Source organism: Sceloporus occidentalis, unplaced genomic scaffold (assembly GCF_023333645.1).
Source record: "Sceloporus occidentalis isolate IW3139 unplaced genomic scaffold, rSceOcc1.0.p SCAF_30, whole genome shotgun sequence".
In the NCBI taxonomy this organism is placed as follows: Eukaryota; Metazoa; Chordata; class Lepidosauria; order Squamata; family Phrynosomatidae; genus Sceloporus; species Sceloporus occidentalis.
This window is the reverse complement of record NW_028317010.1, coordinates 4,424,869-4,447,922: the sequence shown is the minus strand read 5'-3', so window position 1 is coordinate 4,447,922 and position 23,054 is coordinate 4,424,869. Positions and strand designations below refer to the sequence as shown.

At 39.8% G+C, this 23,054-nt stretch overlaps 1 protein-coding gene across 1 annotated transcript in view; it reads left to right on the top strand.

Annotated features, from left to right (window-relative positions):
* Positions 1-874: 874 nt before the first annotated feature.
* Positions 875-23,054, top strand: part of LOC149298938 (TBC1 domain family member 12-like) — a 32,791-nt gene continuing 10,611 nt past the window's right edge. The window contains exons 1-5 of the mRNA XM_089486947.1: positions 875-1,242; positions 1,315-1,605; positions 15,002-15,125; positions 18,059-18,115; positions 22,274-22,389. Of these exons, the coding sequence (XP_089343073.1) occupies positions 875-1,242; positions 1,315-1,605; positions 15,002-15,125; positions 18,059-18,115; positions 22,274-22,389 (956 nt within the window). The remainder of the gene's footprint in view (positions 1,243-1,314; positions 1,606-15,001; positions 15,126-18,058; positions 18,116-22,273; positions 22,390-23,054) is intronic.

The window sequence follows — 23,054 nt, the reverse complement described above, 5'->3', positions numbered from 1 at the left end:
CTAGATTCTACTATTTGTACTGAGTTTAGAAATACCCAATGTTTTTATGGGTTTTTTTTGCATGTTATGGGGCAATAATTACAAGTAGTGTTTTTCTATTTCAAAACCATTTCTTCCACAGAAGAATGGAAAGGGACTGTGCAGCATTAAAGTGCATGTTGGGACTGGACTGTCCCTTCACAACAGGCAGGGGAATGGGGACTATGTCGAAAATCAATAGAATTTGCACATTAATCTGCGTGCTGCAAAATGAGTTGGGGGTCCCCGCAAAAATCCACTTCAATAAGAATTAAAATATATATATTTTTAAAAAAATGGAGGACTAGACTGTCCCTTTAATGCCCCAAATAACTGCACATCTTTAACTAGAGAATTGGGGGTAATTTCGTATGTAATTTGCTAAAAACACCGCTATCTATTATCATATGGAGCATTTCATTTATTAATGCATTAGTATGTAAAGTATTGTGCAAAGGGCTTTTAAGCCATAGTATTATATACCTCCAATAGGCCTGCATCACTGTCTATGTGACCTTACATCCTGACGCCGTCTCCTGTGCGACACCGCCCTATCTTTAGAACTACAACTCCCATAATCCACCGGGAGCCGGGACCCTTAACTTCCGTATTTACGGAACATGTAACGACATCGCGCCGGGGGAAGGTTTGTCACACATTCCCGGACTACATATTATAAAAATAAGCAGCTCTTGGTGCCTGGCCCAGTCACCACCTTCAGCCACGGAGCGTCAGAGCCCAGCTTGGTGGCGGCCCCTGTTCTGCTCCTGGGGGGGCTGGCCACCCCTACCCTGTCACCCTCAGCCTTAGGCCGCAGTGGGTGCTGAGGAGGGCGGCTGGGAGCTTGAGGCAGCAAATGGTGGGACCGGAGGATGCCGGCGGACAGGGGGCTCCTGTGTTTTACCGCTGCGGAGAGGACAGGGAAGGGCTGACTGAGGAAGAGGAAGGAGAAGAGGAGGCGGGGAGACCGGACATACTCCATCTCTACATCACCGGTCCTGGGATGAGGATGACTAACGGGGATCTGGGATACTGCCCCCGGGGGGAAGCAGGGGAGTTACCTGGGGGCACCGTGGAGCCAGCGCCCCTTTCCGTCCATACAGAGGAGATGAAAGTGCCCAATGGTGGTCTCCTGCCCGCCGGCTCCTGCTGCAAACTGTCTGGCGAAGATGAGCCCCCGGCCCAGGGATGCTCCTGTCACCGCCAGTGCTGCAGCGAGGATGAGTCGGCGGTCAGTCGATTGCCTCACCCTTCTCATCCCCTGAAGGCGCGAGTTCCACCGGAGTTTTCTCCCAGTGACTCTGCACCGTCTGCACGGACTCCTCCCGATGGATCTCCTCCATCCAGCTCCAACTCATCCCCGGTCAGCGCCCACACTGTGGCTGGTTACTTTGTGTCGGACGAGGCGGACAGATTCCGTTTCCTGGATGTCACCCTGAACTCCCATAACACTTACGAAGTGAGTCGGCGGCAAAGCGCTCCCGACCATCTGGATGATGGGCTGAGCCTTCCCCAGGGTAGCCCCGGGCCCCAGGAGCAGGACGGGGAGAGGCCCTGGAGGATGGGCATCGCCGACTTCTTCACCAGGTGAGAGACAGCATCCCTACACGGTGTAATCACCATGGAGACAGTGCAACCGGTCCGTATATTGTAAAGACAATTGTCCTAAACGCGGAGCAGTCAGCATGTACATTCCAGGTCCTTTCCATGGTGATTACACTAACTCTAGAACTTATAGCTTCGTTGATTCTTTTAAATATGGGCCACTAACAGACCGTTTTTTGTAATAATCTGATTGTGGCAATTAATATTATCAGTTACACCAACTCTTTTATTAAAGGGCCAGTTCCCTGCCCCTGACACCCCACCCAAAGAAGAATGCATATTAAAGAACATCATGTATGCATCATGAGCCCATGTGATGACAGCTGCACCCATGATGTGGTGCAAGGTCTGCAGACACTCAACATTCACTTTTAATTATATGTATTGTAGCGTCTTGAAGTTTATTGTCACGGCAGGCAAAAGGTTCTGTAATATGTGCCCGGAAAACGTTTAATTTCTGCAGGGCCTGGCATTGTAGGATGAATACAATTTGTGAGATATGCCACCTCACTTCAATTCTGGCCGGTGATCAGTGATGATATAAAACATCATCACTGTCCTGTTGATTGAATGATCAGCCATTTACAGTAATTTTCCTAATCTCCTTTTTTTTTTTTTATGACTGCACCCAAATGTTCATGAGCTTTCTCATCACTTCTGCCATTGCCAATGCTTCAGTTAGACGACCATCATAATTGGTTTCATCATAAGAGGAACAAAGGGTGACTGGTTGGCTGCTCAGTCCACCAGCTCCCCCAAAGGAAAGCGTAGGGTGCTTATAGTGGTAACTGCTGTTAAGGTAACATTGATGGGAATAAAGGTTTGGGAAATAGGTGTCAGTGTCTTGCCAAATGCATGCCCTCCTGGTTACTGAGTTTTCTGGGACTTATCCCGGATGGTATTGCATTAGAATCATGGGATAGTACATATCTTTTTCATTACAGTAATGAATGCATGTGCTGTGACTCGCTGCCAAAGGGCAGGGAAAGAGAGATCAGAACTATCAGAAACACAGATCCAGACCACAAGCAGCAGAGGTTCCAGATCCCTTGGCGCTCATTATGCCAAACTGAATTGTGTCATCACTGAGCTTGGGCTGCTTGATGATGCGTTGCATGATGATCAGGAATGAGCAACCTGAATGAGCAACCTGTATGAGTCAATCTGAGCCATTGTTTTATGAGAGTCTGTAGCTGTTTCTGGACTGGAATAATAAACCCAGGCCGGTGTGATCTGTCACCGTTAATAACTCCAAGTAATCTGCTTCATTTTGTTCCTGGTCTGCAACCCCTGTGAGCACTACGTTTGCTTTTTTGGATTGCAAACCTACAATGGGCATACCAGCACAGTATAATCTTTTTTTTTTTTTTAATTATTATTCCCCTGTGCCCTTCAGACTGTTTGTATGTAAAGGCTCTCAATGTATTGTTATCCCAGGGAGACGCTACGTGTATTCCTCCTACTGGGACGATGAATTGGTGCTGTCTAAATACTTGATCTCCGTAAATAAAAATCAAATGCACTCTGGCTACTTTGATTTGGGCTTTTCTTGGTACCGACAGATGCCTCCTTTGCAGGAAGGCTTAAAACAGTACAATTATGTTTTTGTTTTCATCATGAATGGCCGTGTTGAACTGTTTAAAACCGATACTAAGTTACCATATTTATATGTTGGAGATTGAAGTACATTAATGTGGGTAGGTTTTCCTTTAAGAGAACACAGGCATTGCGTTGGAGGTTATGTAGAGCTGCTGCCAAAGGACTCAAATGAGCCACCAAGTGTGGTTAAAAAGACCAACCAAGTGTTCTGCAGATGCAGTCATGGATGGCACTGTTGCTAGGCAGCAGTGTGGCTGACGCAGCTACAATACCAGTGGAAGGGTGCCATGTGCAGACTGGCCACATCTGGAGCGTGGTTGTGCAGCACTGCCAGAGATGTTATTTCAAGCTGTCCTTTTTCCATGGAACACATTACAAGATTATGATTCTTTAGCAATATGGTCATCTGCGATCAGCGGATTTTTGCCATTTTACAGCTGTTGGCTTCGCAAGCACCAGTAACAGAAATTCATGACGCTTCCAGTACTTTTATCAAGATATTTCGCATCAGTGTATGATTGCTGCTGTTGTTTCTCACAGGCAAATAACGCTCAAAAAGAGGGTGATTGTGAATATCTTTATGTCTAGTACTTTTAGTTGTGCGTAGTTATCACTTACTGATACATAGCGTGCTGGCTGAAGCGTTCCTTGGGACCGTCGGTACTTCTAGCAGGGTGCAGAAGGCGCTATTGAAATAAAGCTACCAGTTGACTAGCCTGTGTACCCCCTTTCTTATTTAAGTAAAGCTTAGAAAAATCAATGAAAATTAACAAATGACATTTGGCGCTCAGGATTTTGGATCATAGAAAAAATTGTTTTCATATAGTAAACATTATACACTTCACTTCCGGCACAATTTTTAATCTGATTTGAACACTAGTGATAGAACTCTGTTGTGCTGTTGTTGGACTACAAGACCCATAAACCATTACCAGCCGTGAAAGCCACCAGATGAAGAGCAGACTTATGGTTGGTCTAGATTTGGATAACTTTTTTTTCAAGTAAAAGTGAAACACTTTTATTATCCAAACATATACTTGTAAATATCTTGTTCTTGATACAATAAACGTAGGCATAGATATTGACGGCCAAAAATTCCCCCAAAAACCAGTCTGTCCAGTCTTCCCTTTAAGTATTACTTTAGCTTTATGCGCACCTCAAGCTTTCTGCTGGGAATATAGTCCAGCTCTTATATTATGCCCTTTCTGTAAAGTAGAATTTTCTCACATTATCCCTCATTTTTTCAACTATATAACTTTTAAATCATGCCCTATAGTTCTGGCACTTTTTTTTCCCCTTTTTTTCGCTCTTCCCTTTGGGAGTTGAATCCTGCTATATATTAGAAAGTTTCATTCATGTCTCTCCTCTTTTAGGCTGTACCTTTTAATGAACACTCGCAGGATAATGGATTTTTCTTGCTAGTCTCCTCCTCTGATAAATATTTGCTGATTAATACTTTTGTGTGATGTAATATCCCAGGAACATTAACTGGGAATTATTTTTCCAATTTCCACCCTCGTGTTGATATTCGGTGACTGGTATGAGTGGTTGAATGTCACTATGCATACTGCCATGATAACGGTGATGTCGCACTTCACAGGGAAATGAGTTGTCCGCTATGATGGGGGGGATCACCTATATTTGATTTATTTTTAAAACACGTAAACGTTAGAGTGTGTGCGCGCGGATCTCACCATCTTCATTACGCGTTTATTTTAGAATAACATTTGGTATTGTAGGGTGTACTTATTAACTTGGGCTTTGGGGAAGACTGGAAATGTTTTCCATTCTTTCATTATGCTATATGAAGAGGGATTGTTAATGTGTAGATGTTCCTATGCATAGGGGGCCATTTCTGTAGACATTAGGCGGGGCCAGCTTGGCCCTTCATAATGCATAGCGAAGTCATCTATTGTACTAAATTTGAATCTTTTGATTTTTAGTGTAACAGACGTGTGCGTGTGAATTCATTATCCTTCGACTAGTCAACCTTTGCAATTTATTATGGCCCAGCAAGAATCCGCTGACTCATTTAGTTTAAGGCTCTCTTGTCTGCTAGCTGTGCTGTAAACGTGATTTTCTTTTTTGATGATTGCGAGTGCTTTAATGTGAATCCTCATAATGGAACATGTAAGATATATCTCTTTACAGTTTAACACAATTGCACTTATGTTTTATGTGTCTTGTTTCTGATCCCCCCAGTTGAGTTATTGTAGGGTTGTGCCAGGCACCGCCGTGCGTGGCTCTGCTATATTCCTTCTTGCTGCTAGCTGTGCCTGCTCTTGTGATTAGCCCCTCCGATCAGAGGACTGAATGACTCTTGTACTGTTAGCGAGGCTCTCCATGCCTCCCTGGATTCCTAACCTCTTAATGTTCACGGCTTCCGAGCCCTAAAGATCTGAGCTCTCTTGGTATCTTTACTATGTTACTTTTGTTCAGCCATAATTTGCCTCGTTCTAATCTCACTCTAGCAAAAGAAACCTAGAGAAACAGTTTTGCCTAAAATTTGCATACAACCAAAGAAAATGACTCCTAAGTAAATTCACATATTTTCCCCAGTTTGGGAACCACCACTAGCAATCTAACCCAAAGCAGGTTTTTATTTGCTCTAGGGCTGCAACAACTAATCGATAATGAAAATCGTTGCCAACGAATTTCATTATCGATTAGTTGAATCGATTTTTATCGATTATAAAATGAGGGTTTTTTCAGAGCAAACGCTCTGAAAAATACCCCTCATTATATAATCCATTTAGTCTGAATCACAGCAGCAGCTCCTACTTACCAGCCCCTCCCTGTAATCACTGTGACAACTGGCCCCGCCCCCTTCCTTCTCCCAGAAGGCCAGAACCACATGGCTGTGACACTCATCTAACTGTAAGTATAAAATTAATATTTGGGGTGCTGAAAGTTAGGGGAGGTGGGGGTTAATTTAGGGGCAGTTATGGTTAATGGGGTGTTTAGGGTTAATTTAGGGGCAGTTATAGTTAATGGGGTGTTTAGGGTTAATTTAAGGGCAGTTATGGTTAATGGGGTGTTTACGGTTAATATAGGAGCAGCTGTGGTTAATGGGGTGTTTGTGGTTAATTTGAGGCAGTTGTGGTTAATGGGTTAATTTAGGGGATGTTATGGTTAATGGGGTGTTTAGGGTTAATTTAATGAGGACTGAGGGTTAATTTAATTAATTTAATGAAGTTAACTTAAGGCCCAGTTAGAGGTAAAGGGGGGGCAAACTAAGGGGAATCTAAATCCTGGGGGCAGTGAAGATTAAGCCAGTGCTTATTTATAAAAGTATGGTGTCAGTGTGATGCGAACAGGTCTGTGACTCTATGAGGGGATTATGAGATATCTGGGGGGTATAAGGCATATCTGGGCAGGACGGAGTGACATATCTGGGGGTATAAGGCATATGTGGGGAGGGCAGTGTGGCATGTCTGGGGCGGATGGAGTGGTGTATCAGGGGGTATAAGGCGTATCAGGCACAGTGGCATATGTGGGAGGCAGCGTGGCAAGCCTGGGCTCAAATGTGCATAAATTAGGGGGGCTGGTTTGGAAATAAAGACAAGAAATGCATTTTATCAAAGTTTTTTTTATTCTGCTGTTTGTATTTAACATAATTTGTTTATTAAATTATTTTAAATAAATGAAAAATGTACATTCATTTTTTTTATCCGATTAATCGAAAAAATAATCGGCCAACTAATCGATTATGAAAATAATCGTTAGTTGCAGGCCTAATTTGCTCCCTACCCAACACTAATTGTGTTCTATTTGATGTAAAATAAATATAGAGTACTATATGTACTCCTATAGACCTGGCAACTTTTTTTTTGTGTTTATATTTGTGTCCTAATTCCATCAACGTCCATATTCCCTGGCTATGTCAGATTGGCGTCCGAGTAAGTTTTCCTGTTTTTTAAAGTCTACAAACATTTTCCAACCCATAAAATCCGCTTTATGCTGTTTATAATTGACCAAAGCTCTGTAAACATCTGACTAGGATTGATCTCCTGGAGTCAGGTTGTTGAGGTTTACCAGTTAGTGGAAGGATTGCTCGTACGGCATTTTCGTTCCAGTGAACCGGAATTTTCCATCTTCTGTCACATGCCATGCCTTAAAGTTGTTGGGCAGTTTGGTGCCTTCAGATGTACTCCAAAGTTCGGATCTCGCCTTGCTTATTGTGCAGTTTATTTCTCAGCTCTGCGGAATAAGAAGCAGGAAGCTAGAATTACATAATCATTACATATTGGGGTTTTTTTTGTTTTTTTATTCATTTTTTTACAGTGTAAATTGGCACACAGGCAGTTTCTAGATCTGCTCGAACTATCGTTTACGGCTGGTAGTTGTCAGAATTATTCAAAAGTTTTTTTATAAAATGTCAGATTATAGCAGCAACAAAGTCTGTTTGCTGACGGTAGAGTGGATAGGCGAGTTTGCAGACGGTTTTGTTTCACCTTAGCTTCTGCTTCAGAAAGAGCTTGGCTGGCCCTGTATGATGTATAGTTAAAACGGCAATGCTTACTTAATGTCTCTGATCATTATGCATTATGACTTATGCATTGTACAGGGCCAGCTTAGCACTTCATGCTGGAGAAATGTCCTAGACTAGTGTTGCCTCTTCAAAATGAGAAGTGAGCTGAGAGAGCTAAAGCCACAACTTTCCCTTTAGTGCATAGACTTGAATATGACTAAATTGATTCTGATTCAGATAAAGATTGTAGCTTGATAACCCATGTAAAGGAACCAGTAATGCCGGTTTTGTGGTCACCCTATTGACTTCACTGATGGCGCTGTATTGCTCCCTAAACAGACATTGGATGGTGCATGTTTTCATTCACTGTATATGCAGAGTTGAGGATAGATCCCCGCCAGCACAGGGGCACTTCAGCCTGTTGGATATCTCGGGATCAGTCTGAAAGGGTAGTGGCCGAGAGCATCTGCAGAGGGTTTCCCCACAAACTCTCCTGTGACATCGGTTCTTATTAGTTTGCTTCGCTGCTGCCTCAGTCTGAATTTGTGTTTGGTAGATTTCTCCTATCTGCTGTCCAGAACTCCATAGTTGTATTTCCCCCTGTGTTCTGTAAACCTTTTTGTTGTGGTTAGGGTGTGTTACACTTACAGAATTCTTCGTATTGTTCACTGTCAGGAAAAGGGACATTGGTGGAAGTAAACATAACTTGCATGCCTTCGCATCGTTCCAAGATCCCATTGAGAAGATTCTTGAACTACGAGAGAGAAGGAGTTTTTAGCTTTCTATCACTGATTTGGTAGAGGAATCCGGCTACATTGTGGACTTGTTTCTAGTTCTGGATTGCCGTTGCGCATGAGTGGCTTCCCTTTGAGTGGAAACCAAAGCTTCCCTTCTACTGTTTTCTGCATACTAGTGCCTTGTTTCTACATCAACACGTCAATATCTAGTATAATCCAATAGTGTAATATTGTGTATTATGCAAGATTTTACAGTAATATCTACTGCTTCGCTTGGCACTGTAAAATGCTATTCCAAAATATGTAGTGGCTCTTAAGAAATCCCTTAATGTTAAATGACCCTGTGATTACGGTTCATGCACTTCAATGTGAATTAATTTTTGGGGGGAAATTGGCACTTAAGGATGGCTTGCACGTTGGCAGAGGATAGTCCCCTACCTCGCTGCTGCATGAAGAGCTTTTTCAGGGTACTTGACTCTTCAACAGGAGACTCACTTGGTCTCCACTTCTCCATGGATGATGTCAATGCGGATTAGCCTAGGTATAGAGGTAGGAGAGCAATCATAACATCACAATAATGAGAAGCACTGTCTTGCAGCAGATGGGTAGGGATCTCCTTTTCTGCTCCCCTCTATTACACATTTTATAAGCCGCCTGTTCCTTTCATCTATGTCCTGAAATCTGGGCTGCTGCCTATATTGGATACTTTAAGGTATATAACAGTGCCAGTTCCAAATTGGAAGAATCCTCTAGTATACCATGACCCACAAAAAATGTTCTTGCCACCGACGTATTGCTATTGAAAAATTGTCTACATGTTTCATGGACAGGTGGTCTGTGCAGACTTCTGTAGTCATAAAACCATGGGGTTTTGATGCCAACTGCATCTAATATTTCAGGACACAGACTGCGATACATACATTTGTATGGAATATGGAATACAATCATCTTAATTCAACTACCGGTAATTTTTTCTTTTTTTTTTCTTTTTGGGTCACGATTCCTCTTTGTCAGCATTGTGGTTCATTTGGAAATCGCATATCCTAGATGCAGAGTTTGCCTTTTTGATGAACTTTAGTTGTCCTCTTGCCAAAGACGTGAGAGCATGTTGCCAGGAATCTTAATAACAACTATGGTTTCTTGTGACCCTAGAAAACGTATTAAATACTGTGATAGATCAGATATCGGCAGGACTGTCAGCTGTGCCGTGCCTGAGAAATCGTTGGGCTGTGTTTACACACTTCGCATTTCTGCATTTTTTTACATATTTATCATGAATATTTTTTTTTCTTTGTACTGATAACCCGCATGTTTGTCATGTTGTTGCCTTTTAAATATTACATAAACAGTTCCTGCAAATATGTTTTGTACAACGTTGCACTTTATAGTATCTGAGAATTTCTATTAGAAACCCAGCCATTGCTTTATATCATCTGATAGCTGCAATCGAACGGTATGAAAAGGGTGGTCTCTCTGCTCCGAAATTGTGACGGACAACAAAGTGAACAAAGCAGTATTGTATCTGTTGCATGCAAATATTTATAGTCCATATTCTTGGCTGTTTCGTTCCATCGCAGTGTTTCCAAGCTTGCAGGATCGAAATCTTTGTGATTTCCACTGAGACACCCCAATCTGTTACATGCCGAGTGTGTAACGTAACCATCTGGGAACAGAAGAAGTGGGTTGTTGGGTATTTTATCTTTATTTGTTTAAAAAAACAAACAAAAAACATTCCTTTCTTCATAAATTCAGAGTATGGAAGGCTTACATTAGGATGACCGTGAATTATGGTGATGGTATCAAGTATCCTAGGCAGCTCCTGGAAAAAAATGAATATTAAAGCACACATGTCTTCTTTAAATGCGAACTTCAACGCCGTTGTGCAGTGTTTTGCTCCACTGATTGGCTGCTTTAAGCAACCAATGATTGTAAGGAAAGCACTCCCATTCAAATCAATGCAATGCATGAGGAGGGGGGCTTCACAAGGAGCAAACAGCTTTTCCTCACCAATTAGCTGGGGGGGCGAGGAAAGGACTAATGCACATCCACTTACAAAGCGGACCACGTGAACATTTAAAAGGACCACGCAGCTGTCATATACAAATAAGTACATATGGCTTATTGATGATGGATAATGGCAACAGAGCACAGCTGCCATGAGTATGACTGTAACTGGGCTACTTTATTGTCACTAACAGTGCTAATATCTGTCTTTATGAAAAAATAAACTGGTATGTTACGTTTTGAGCTTTTTGTGTTGTGTTCCAGTTTTATTTTAAATGCAGGATTATGTGATTATGTTTTAAGAATAGGTATGTGTAGCCAGAAAGGCCATCAAAGTGGTTTCCAACGGCTCCATGGGCTTGGCCTAAATATGAGCATAGTGACAAGAGTAGGAAGCTGCAGCGTTGTCTATATCCAGCTTTTTCCTGTCCTTTTCCCAGGTGACTTGTATAGTAAGACTTTATTCCTTGGTATCCACCTTTTACTCATTACTTGTCATTACGGGGAGTAGATTATATTTTTAGAATTTCAGCGCTCTCGAGTAGCCTCATTCATCGCAAGATGAGTCGATTGGATGCCTGAATTATTTTTGTTTGAACAGATGGGCTTGTTGGCATACAGTGTCATCTTTACAGCTCCATTCACTAGGTTTATGCTTTATAGTTTCTTCAAAAGAAACAAACAGTCTACCATATTCAGCTTTGTATTTTTTTGTTTAAAATTAAAATGTTTCATTTGTGAAATTGTGCCATAATCCATTGAGTAGAGCAAAGGAAGCATACGATTTTCTAGCAGACTTATTTTTCATTTGAATGCAGACTGCCAGTTCTAAGTCCAGAAGGAAAAAAAATATTATACAGTTTGCCTGTATCAAAGATGCTATTTGGAATAAAATCCAGTTTGATTTGCCCTATTTGACCTTTATTTTTAGACTCTCCGATGTGCCTGATAATTATGTAGGTAATTAGTAAATGTTATCACTGGCCCTCCATTCCTGTTGCTCTGTAAGTCGAATTATGTTATGTACTATTTGTTATGTCATGTTTACCCATTGTACAGCACTGCGGAATATGATGGTGCTATATAACATCATAATAATTCACTTGTTCTTCTAAGCAGTGACGTTTCGCTATCCTTTGTGCCGATACAAAATAGTCGGTGAGGTACATCAGGAAGAAAATATCAAACTTTGTATTTTTAAACAAATTGTCATATAGGCCAAGTTTTGTGTTTATTTTGTTTTGAGATTCGTGCCACCTACATTTCTGTGATTCAAGCAAGTGTTTTGTAAAGCATGTCTTAATAACGTGCCGGAATGAGTAACACGTGTAGTTCATGCCAGTTGCTAATTTATCATAAAACATAAAGTATGTTGCACTGATATCTGACCACAAAACTGTTTAAAATGCATCCATCCGTGTTCCGTTGCTACAAGAAGAAGTATTATGCAAGTCGTTCTAATTATTTAGAAGTGACATGGTTATGAGGATCTCCCTCGGGGTCCCATGCTGGTGACCGTCCTATACTGTTTTAACCACAAAGACTTATTAAAAGCTAAGGGGAAAATAATGAAGAATTTTGAAAAAAACAAAGAACATTTTCTTTCTTTTATCTTTTTCCCCCTTTCTTTCTTTCCCCCCCTTTCTTTCTTTCTTTTCCCCTTTTTCTTTCTTTTTCTTTTCCCGCTCTTTCTCTCTCGCTCGCTCTCTTTCTCGCTCTCTCTCGCGCGCTCGCTCTCTCTCTCTCGCTCTCTCTCAACACGCTGAGCAGGGCCATCTAATGTGATGTTATGTGATGATTATGGGAGAGCTACAACTAGCAACTACCAAGACATCACAACAAGGTTGCTTATGCCCTTGTGTTTTATCCCTAGACCACCCATTCACCTGATCCGAGGAGACGTTAGGACCCAGCTATACTGTTGTTCGGTACACTGAATGGCACATTGGATTATGACGCTGCCTCAGGCCACTTTAATAATCTATACTCTTTATTATCCTGCATTAGCATTTTCAATGAGTTTCATTTGCCAGGTTTTGTGGGAAAACATTTGTGTGTGTGTGCCAGGTCAAATGGAAGCTCTTTCCATGCGTGTGCACAACGTTTCCAGAACCAGTGCTGGAGCTGACTGGCATGAAGTATATCACATCCATGAGATGCCCTGCACAGTAAATGTTTGTGTGGGTGGGGGGGCAAAGGATCACTTTGTAAAAGGGACACCACACTATTATCCTATACACTAAAATGCATATGATGGCTGGAATGTCCCTTTTCATAAAATATTCCTAGACTTCTCAAACCTTGCCCGGATTGTTTAAGCATGTAAAACTGTGGTTCAGTCATCATTTTTCTGGAAACACTTTATTGTCAAATGTCCCCAAAAAAGTAAAAATAGGTTTTAGCTATGACCTGAAAAGCCTTCTTAAAAGTTTGACTTAAGCTTTACAAGAAATAATAAATAGTCAATCTGCTATAATTTTATTTGCTTAATATACAAGGGAGTGTGGTTAATGTTTTGCACCAAAACCGGACTGCTTCCTATTTTTATTTTAACTAATTACGGCAGATATTTCTGCAGCAAAGTGCACAGGGGTATAGTAATCCTTGGGTTATAAATAATTCACGATGGCATCCGGTGTTTATGTTCCTGTTCAGACAGACGATATGCAATACACTCAAGACCAAACGCACAGCAACACAAAATGAACACACATAATATTGAGTGTATTTCTTTGCATTATATTATTGAGCCTACATGTTAAACCTTGGGTGTTCACAAGCCAAGCAGAATGTTTCAGGGTGTAAACAAGCTTGAACTATATGGCTGTGCTTCTACATACAAATGCATAGACGAACACTGCCACCAACATACATGAGCTAAAGCACGTTAACAAATGTTTTGGGGCCACCAGGACTCCTTCCTCAATGTCTATACCGTTTGCCTCCCCTTGGACACAATTATCTCTACTAGGAAAGCAAAGTCATGTACTTTGAATATAGGGAAGAGTGGTCTCTGATCAGGCGTAGGACTTTTTCGTTGATTTTATATTTAATCTGCAAATGATCGTAGTTTATACTGCATGTGCAACTATAGTGCCTGTGTATGGAAGCAAATCTTCTATTTGAGTCGCTTTTTTACTGTTTATTATATACTATTTAATTGAATCTGTTTTTATATATAAAATACAAAGCAAACATTAAACAAAACTGTTTTTATAGACCATACATTTTATGAAATTTCCTCTAATTTAAGTCTTTTCTTACTAATGTGATCAATCCAATTTAACTGACACGCAGAATGTAGTTTAGTGTACTAATGGTAGATGGACCATGGTGGACAACATGTGGACAATCTATTTCGAGTCGTGTCTTACTGATATGATCCCCAAACGGTCATCACTAAATTAAAGACGGCTAAGGACATCAGGTTATGAACAGTCTGATATAGGTTTGAACATCCGCTGCATATTTTCTGCTTAGCTTCAGGGAAGATGTTTTGACACATGGTTTCACTCTGTATTCATTGGGAAGGAAGAAAAAAAAAATAGAGGAAATAGCTGTGGTAGATCACAAGATTTTTAGAAAGAAGAAAACACATGCCAGTCTCCCAAAAGAAATCATTCTTGGCTTTAAATGGTGATTTTTTTTTTTTCCTTCTTCTTCTTTAAAGTGTTGGATTTCAGTGGGTGGTTAAAACCGCTTAGTTGTTGAAATGTGATGAAACACCTACTTGAAGACTGATGACTTTATTGGGTTCCTAAATGTGTTTTTTCCTATGACTCCTTTTACTGTGTCATCAAGGGAAGGCGTATCTTCTAATGTTAAACCAGAAGCTTGACTTTCGGCGTGGACGCGTTTCTCACTCTTGATGTTTGTGACACGTAGTCGGTTGTTTGACTTGTAGATATGCCGTTAAAGTTGGTATATTAAGAGGATTGTTACTTGTCATGTCCTGTTTTACTAGATGGGTTGATCCAAACGCTACTGCTTTAGTTTAGGTAAGCCTGCTACATAAAGTCACATTAGCAAGAGGGACCTGAAGTACATCACAACTCCAAGTAAAGCAGAAAAAGTTTGAGTTTGCTGATCTTGTACAAAAACACAAAATACCTGGCATAATATATGGTTTCAGGAGTGCTTGTTGTGATCTATTAGTTGATAACGCAGTGCTGGTCACATGCCATTTTTCTTAAAGAGCCTCTTCCTGCTTTTTCAAATCCCCTCCCCCGCCTCCATATTTTACAGGTTTCGGCAAACCTCTGTGACCCTGAAAGCTTATGTGGTGTTGCATTGCATCAACATCACACCCTTGAACCCTTGCCTAATATACAACATGATTTACACTCCCTAATGGTGTTTTCCTTGCTTTAGCATGAACGTTTTTTCCAGACACATTGATTGTGTAGCTAAATGTTAATATGAAAATGTGTTACATGAGTGCCTGTGCGCTATTAGATAACAATCTGACATTCCGACAAATTGTAAGCATCTCGGCATCACAGCTGACAACAGATGTAGCTTAATATTTAGAGCATGCCGTTAAAACATATGCTTTCTCCCTTCAAAGGAACTTCTTCTCGAAAAGATCAAAAGATGTGAAAGCTTCAGCGCTGAGTGCTCCAGGCTGGAAATTGTTTGGGAAAGTTCCTCCTAGAGAGAATGTTCAGAAAGACTCCAAGATCATTCAGCAGGTAAGCGGAACCAGCACGTATATTTCTTCAGTAACCTGTGATCTCAAAATACATTTCATCATGTTCACCTAATGTTTATGTTAAGACAGTGGAAACGTTGTTTTTTTTTTCTTTTTTCAAAACAATACAGTTTAGATTTTGCTGTGGAATACAAATAGCTTTTCATAGCTTCAGTAATTTTGTGTGTGATTTGGGCATGTCTATTCATTCTAGTACCCTGAGTTATAAATATATATATGTAGAGAGTGAGAGAGATTGCATATGTAAACACAAGAGAGCTGGTCTTTTCAAATAGAAATGTGTTACCAAATATGAACTCGCCAACTATTAAAGGCATGAACACTTACTCTAAAACTTACAGGAGAAAAGCAGTAGATTGGCCTAGCTTATGTTTTGGCCTAAAGTAACTACACACTTGCTCATGCTGCATAAGAGTGCGAACGCATGCGCATGGAAGTATCAACTTTCCTGAGCACCAGAGACTTCATCGGGCACAGCAGGACTATTTAATAAATGGTGTTCTTGATGGGAACCACATTTAAAGAAGAAAAATCAGCTCTGTGCAAAGGCAGTCGAGGAGCATACCAAGCCCAGGGGCATACCAAGAATATTTGGTACCCTCCACACATACATGACTTTAAACAAATAACATTCACAGAACACATAATACTGCTTTCTATAATAACAAAACCCCAAAAGAACAGGTCCAAATGACCGCGCAGTCTATTCTGCAAAGCTAAATTGATTTACATCCTCTGCCTTTTTAAGCATTTTTCCTGCAAATTGATCAATAACTTCATATATTCTATATACATGTTCACTATATACTTGAGCAAGACATTCATGGTGGTGCAGCATTACGCCAATCACTTTATACTTTATACTGAGCCAGGCACTGACGGTGGTATACAATAACTCCCATCACACTCGCAGACTTACTTATGCTTTCTCACATTCTTAAAATATCTTCCTACCTTTTCCACATCCGTCTCCTTTTCTGTAGCTCTTCCCCTTCATCTTCCTCCTCCTTCTCCTGAGCTCCCCCTCTTCTTTTTCTGCCTTCCGGTCAGTGGATGTAGATTCAGTGCGGAGCGCCCGGGATAGCGACCTACCGCTGCCTTGACATTGAGATGGTTAGAGGGAGGTCTGTGATCTCCCCAACTGGTGCTTCTCGAGGGGTGGGTATTATAGTCACCCCTCCCCCTCGGGTGCACCATGGGTTAAAATGTACACTGTATTTTGATGCCGTCTCACATACAGTGCAAGTTTCTTAGAAACATGTCACAGAAACCATACATGCAACCAGAGTTTTCCTGTTTTATTGGCTACAAATTCCTGTAGCAAATGAACTATTCTTAGCGGTTTTGCAGTGTATTGGATATAGCAGGAGAATGCATACTGCTCTGTGAAAATTGTGGATAGTGTGCTTTTAGCATTCTACTATCGGTGTCACATTGGTTCTTAGTTAGGCATGTTAAATATCGGCTCATAAGACTTCAGTCACTGAGCCTTTATACACGCTCTCCCAATAAATTTCTTCCCTATAGGGTCAGGGGGCTATCCCAAAGAATAATCAATATTAAAGTAGTACATTTGCATTGAGGACATTGTGTACTTTTAATGAGACCTCTCGGCATTAAAGTGCATATGAAAGCTGGAGTGTCCCTTTAAAGCAGGGAGGGGAGGTGTGTGTGCGCGTTTGTGTGTGTGTGTGTATAATATATATATATATTACACATAAACATATTTTATGTATGTAAGCATGAATGTTGGTGTGTGAGCGTAGATGTGTAAGCCCTGTGGTTTCTAGTTACGCCCCTGCTTACCAGTGCACACGCATATTATGCTTCCCTTTAAGCTGGGTTATTCTACACAGAAATGCTATTTTTCTTCCACATGCTGTAAATGTAATGATAATTTTGACATCTGACCTGAGCTGTATGGGGAAATGTTTGTAGTTCTCAAGTATGTTCCCATGTTTCCACACCCTTTCCTGAAGTTGTCTTTCAGGACAAAGTCAATTACTTGAAAGGAGTGTAAGTGTTTTGACTGCAGAACTGACATTTGGCCTTTATTGTTTTTTCTTCTTTGTCTTTTATTATCTTTTTCATTTTTTACATTATTACTCTTATTAATACGCCTTGAATGGTAACATTAAATACGAATGTTTCTTTGTGTTTTATATTAGTGTATTGCTCTGAAATAGTAGCATTTCTATGTACAATAGCTAATATTGTTACTGTAGGAGCTGATAAAATGTTCCTGCTGATTTGTTTCTGGGGTAAGAAGACCACTTTTTAAACTTTTTAGCTCCCTTATGTGCTTGCTATGGATGCTGAGTTTCAGGGTATGATGCCATATTCTGGCGCTCAGTTTTTAAGCCATGTACCCGGCGAGCACAGTAGTGAAGGTCTGTAGGAGCAGACCATGTAGGTCCACCATGAGCTAAAGCAAAAGGTAGGGCGAAGAGGAAGTTTCTGTGTGAAGAAAAGTTTGTATATTGGGGCATATGTGTTTGTATGGGCAAGTAAAGTGTGTATCTGTGTGTATGCTTAGGGTGTTTGTTTATGTGGGTAAATGTGTACAAGAGTGTATGTGTTGACAGTCTATCCATTTCTATTTTGGTGTTGGGCTTTTCCAAATGGAATAGAATAAATCATGCTTACAAATCTTTAACCTAGGAGAGCTATTAAGTTTTATTTTACACTTTAGGGTTGATAGTGCACTTCACTGAGTTCAATGTTAAAATATAGGGCATTTGAGAAATAAATGGTTCATAAAATGAATGTTTTTAACACAATACTGAACAATAGCTCAATTTGAAAATCTCTAAGGAAACCTGTGTCGTGCTTGACGATTTCTTTGTGTTATTGTGCTCACATTTTCACTTGTGGTGTATCTCACTATGGCTTGAATTCTGTTTTTCTCATTAGGATGACAGTTCTGGCAGTCTATCGTCAGTCTCCACGCCAAATCTTTTAAACACAGGGGTATGGAATTTAATATATTCATTTTCTAGTCCCACCTTTCTCAATGCATGTGCCATCTGTCAATTGCGTAACAACGAAAACTGCATGGAATGTTCATTCACGCACGGTTATTAAAACATCACCTAGAGTCGCTGCCTTCAATTAGCGCATCTTTTTTGTAATTTAGGTCACAATGCACATGCACTTTCAGTTCTTCATTGCACCAAAAATAAAAACATTAGAAAACAATCTCTAAATACGCGATATATAGATATATCTCCTTTATAAAGCTAAAATATACCAACATTCATGGTAATAAAAATTCTAATTATTCACCTGCCATTCCTTTAAAAAAAAATCAAACTGTGTAATAACGCTCCCTTTTCAGATTGTTTTACTGAGAAACTGAGCTTTTGAGTATTTAAGACCAAGGGCGACTATTAAATATCTCAAAGCTTTTGTGACATCTCTCGCATGCTAGGCTTCTGCATATGAATAAGACCGAATGCGGAAGGAGCAAAAACAATGAATCACGACTGAGAATACTTATTAAATTCACGAACTCACTAAAGTATTTCGCTGCATGTTTTAATCACATGCAATTTTATTAACTAATTGAGCTGCAAATGATTTCTGTGAAGAGCTAAAAGTAAATGTAATTCTCAATTATAAATGAAATGAATCTAAACTTTTCTGCAATGTTACTCCTACCATAAATGATCCTGGAAATCTGGATCTGTGCTTGGGGTAAGGCAGGCGATTATCTGCTTTCGTGGCGAGCCCTTTAATCCGCAGGTGTAGTGGTATACCTGGGGACTTTCTAGGTATGACTATACGATTGTATGTGAGCACTGGCTGCTATTGATGTGTATTAACAGGAACGCAGGCGTTTCAGCTACAGAAAAATGAAACGATTGCACTTTACATATATGTTGGAATTGCCTATTCCCTTTAAACTGTAGAGCAAGGCATCAAGAATAGATATGGAAAATCAGAGCAATGCATGTGGTGAGATGAGATTTCAGATCAGTAAACGCCTAAAATGTGCCAGTGCCCAATCACTTTCCACCTTGTGCTTTAATATTTTCTTATATATATATATATGAGATGTAAGGGGTATAATTGGAGAATCAGTGAAAAGACAAATTACGTGCAGATTTATCTATTCTGTATGATAATTCAAATTAACACCATATTGTTGTTTTCATATAGGGCTGTCGTGTTTTCCTTTTATTCTATATTTCTCAGTCAAGGCAGCCAAAATGCATGGTCATTTATGGCAAAGCTGGTATTGCCCACTCTGGACCAGTGTGACTGGGCAGCCGTTCACCGTTGCCGCTGTTTCCTGCCTTTTGAAAATGAGGTAGTAAAAGGCAAAACAGTGAATAGAACGTCTTAAACACGACATAAACCATTAGCGGTATGGAAGCAAGAATGCAATAGAACAGCCTCTGCACCCCACATGACAGACTGGCTATTTGTAGTCATTAGCCCTCAGTGCCCCCTTGCAGCTAAAAATAAGTCTATATAGTGTTTAATAATGAAACTTTTGTGTGTCTTGTGAGTGTGATGCGCGGCTGAAGGGACAAGCCGTATGAATCATTACATCCCTTCTCTCCTGTGCCACTCTGATCAAGAACAGTTTCACGACTCAATAGCAATGCTTTCGGATATACAGTATCTCCCAAAAGTGAGCACACCCCTCGCATTTTTGTACATATTTTATATCTTTTCCTGTGACAACACTGAAGAAATGACACTCTGCTACAATGTAAAGTGGCGAGTGTACAGCCTGTATAACACACAGCCATTAATGTCTAAACCATAATGCAGTTCTGTTTAATCTATTACAATGAATGTAATAGCGATGTGGTTTTCAATCATATTTTGAGTTAAAACCATTTTAAATTTATTGTAAAATAGAATATGTACAAGTACGCTACATATTTCATTATAAGGCAAAGAGCTCTCTCCATAAAGCCCTTTGTAAAACGTGGAACTCCTTCATTTGGAAGTCAAGGGTTCAAACCAGAGCTAGTTTATGATATCATCTTATGTTCGGAATGGAATTACAGAACCACAAATGAGTATTTTAATGAACAAGTGGTTTCCTGTCATCACAAACTAGTAATTGAATTACTCCAGTGGTTACGGGGAGTTCTCCACACTATTTTTAGTGTGGGGTTCAAAAGGCACACGTTTGTGGTGGCTATAACTGTATTTTAACTACAAATCTAAATGAAATATACAAATATTAATAAAAAAATATCTTGTTCTCCATAAGAACAAAATGATATCACCTCATGCGTTATCAAATGCGGTACCGTATAAAATGGTACAAACTTTTTGGGGATTTATGTACACTAATGAGCGATGGCAAATACATGTCAATCGAGATTATATGAGTGTGAGTATAATGTAAAGGGCGTTGGCAAAATGTATTTTTTCGTCTTTTTCTGCAGCAATAAACAGTGCTCTATACAGTAATGTTGGCCTACATTAATAAAATGATTTTATTTCCCGTTTTCAATCATTTATCTTTAGACCTTGAGCCTGCCATTGTAGTCAGTCATGCGGTGACTTGCTCGAACACCACGCTAAGATGATTTTTTTATGCCGATACCAATGAAATCTATTAGCTAGAACTAAAATATTTAAAAATGGAGAACTTGTAGTAGCATTCTATTTTGCAAAAAAAGAAAATGCGCAATATGAAAGCTCATTTTTTAACTGAAAATAGTGATAAAACACTTTCCCATTAAGGCTGTGTATTAATTGCATGCTCCTTCAATGTAAGAGAGGTAATGGCTACTGATTGAAGTCAATGTATATGTTTTCTCTATATACTTGTTGAATGGCTCACAAGTATGTAACGGTAACTTATCCTTCCAGACTAGTATTGAAACGCCATAAAAAAAAATTCACAAAGGAGTAGTGTGTAACAGTGTATAAATTTTTGAAATATATATATATATATATAATTATGATTCGCATGGTTTCTGTCCTAATCTATGTTGCTGAAACACAGCTGTGCTTTGACTCGTGTTAATCGGGGAATAGAAGCCTTTGGACATGAAGCCAAAGCTAGCTCTGTGTAGAAGAAAAGGGATGCTGTAATAATGAGCTCATCCCAGCTTCACCGTATCAAAGGGAGGGACCACTTGACCTTCTGAACTTAGAGCTTCTTTACTGATGGCATCATACTGACACGCCGACGAACGATAATATTTCAGAAAAGAGGGAAACTGGACATCCATAGCCCCAATATTTCAAACCCATTTTGAACTTAAGTAAAAGCAAAATAATCATTCCACTCAGCTCAGCTGCTTTTTATTTTATTTATTTTTTTGCTAAATTCACCAACCATTTTTTTCTGATATGGGCAATTTTGCTAGCAGCTCTGTGATCATGAAGCTTTATATGTATTCATACTGTTTTTTGCTATATATATATATATATATATATATATAATGTATATGTGTGTGTGTGTGATTTTTCGGGTATCGAGAACATTGTGTCCTTCAAATAGAACATTAAAGTTGACATTTTGAATTCATGGTTAAGTCTGAAAACAAGCTGCATTACGTTATAAATACATTATTGGTCCCGTAGGACCATCTTTTAATGATGTACCTGTTGTGTCATTCGTTTTGAAGGAGTTAAAAAAATCCATAGAAGATGAGATAAAAAATAAGAAGTTGCCATCCAAAGCAGCCACTATTTCCTTAATATTTGCATAGAGCGAGCGTTATTTTGCACACACCAACAATAGCGTTATGAAAGATTGCCCACGGCCTCTTTTAAACTACCCACTGGAACAGTTCTATGTTTCATCAACCTCATAATTGCTGCTTCTTTGTCAAAATATGGAAAATATTTTGACAAACCGTCTTATTGATCGATGGTTCATTCATCCAACGTTTCATATTTAGTTGAACAGCTGGAGCCGAGAGGCACATTTTCTAAATTAAAAAATGTATTTAAACGGTATGTTTGAGAACGTTTTTCTTCAATAATAACAGGACGAGAAGTACCAGAGTAATAATTATCCAAATAAGAATGGTGGAGATATTTATTCAATTTAGTGCTTTCAAATGCATATGTCACTATTTTAAAAGCATTTTCTTTCACGTATTCTTTAAACTTGATAAACGTAATTGTCCTTTTTTTTCCATCTAGGAATATGAAGCACGTGCAGGAAGAACTTGTAAAACTTCAGCACAGTCCACAAGACGTAAAAAGTTTGAGTTTGAGCCACTTTCCACCACCGCTCTCATTTTGGAAGATCGGCCTGCGTAAGTTGGTTAAATTGTTAAGCATATAAACCTGGAGACTACTAGCGGTTGGCACGTTGCCGTATTCTAGGCCAGGCCATGCTAGGTAGCCCTTGCAGCATTACCAGGTTCAGATCAGGGCTTTCGGAGATGTTTCTTGTGCGAGACCTCCATGTTTTTTCCTCCACCCATGCTGTCCTCGTGGGGTGTGATGCCATGGCTGGAGGGAGAGACCTTATTTCAGGTAGGTTTAGGGCATATATGTACCACTGGGCATACACGATATGCTGTATTTACAAGAGAAATTATTGTACGTTTTCTAAACCTCCCAGAGACACATCTTCAACTATTGTTTTGTTTGCCTAATATCTGATAACTAAAAAGTACCTCCTAGTTATGGACAACATTGGCAACCTAGAGCTAGCAATTTATTCCTGTGAATGCCAAAGCCACTACCTACATGTCTAAAGTCTTAATTCTATCTTCCTTCCTGCAAACTTTTCTCTTACTTTGTCCAACTCTGGGCTCAATAGCCTCACTAGTGCTAGAGCTAAAATATTTTCTGTAATCAACATGTGATAGTATCTTATATGTTTGTTTGGCGAATACACCCTGCATATGTGTTTGCATATGATTAACGTGCGCGTGTTAGCTGGGGACTCTTGAGGACTTCAGAACTTTTTAAT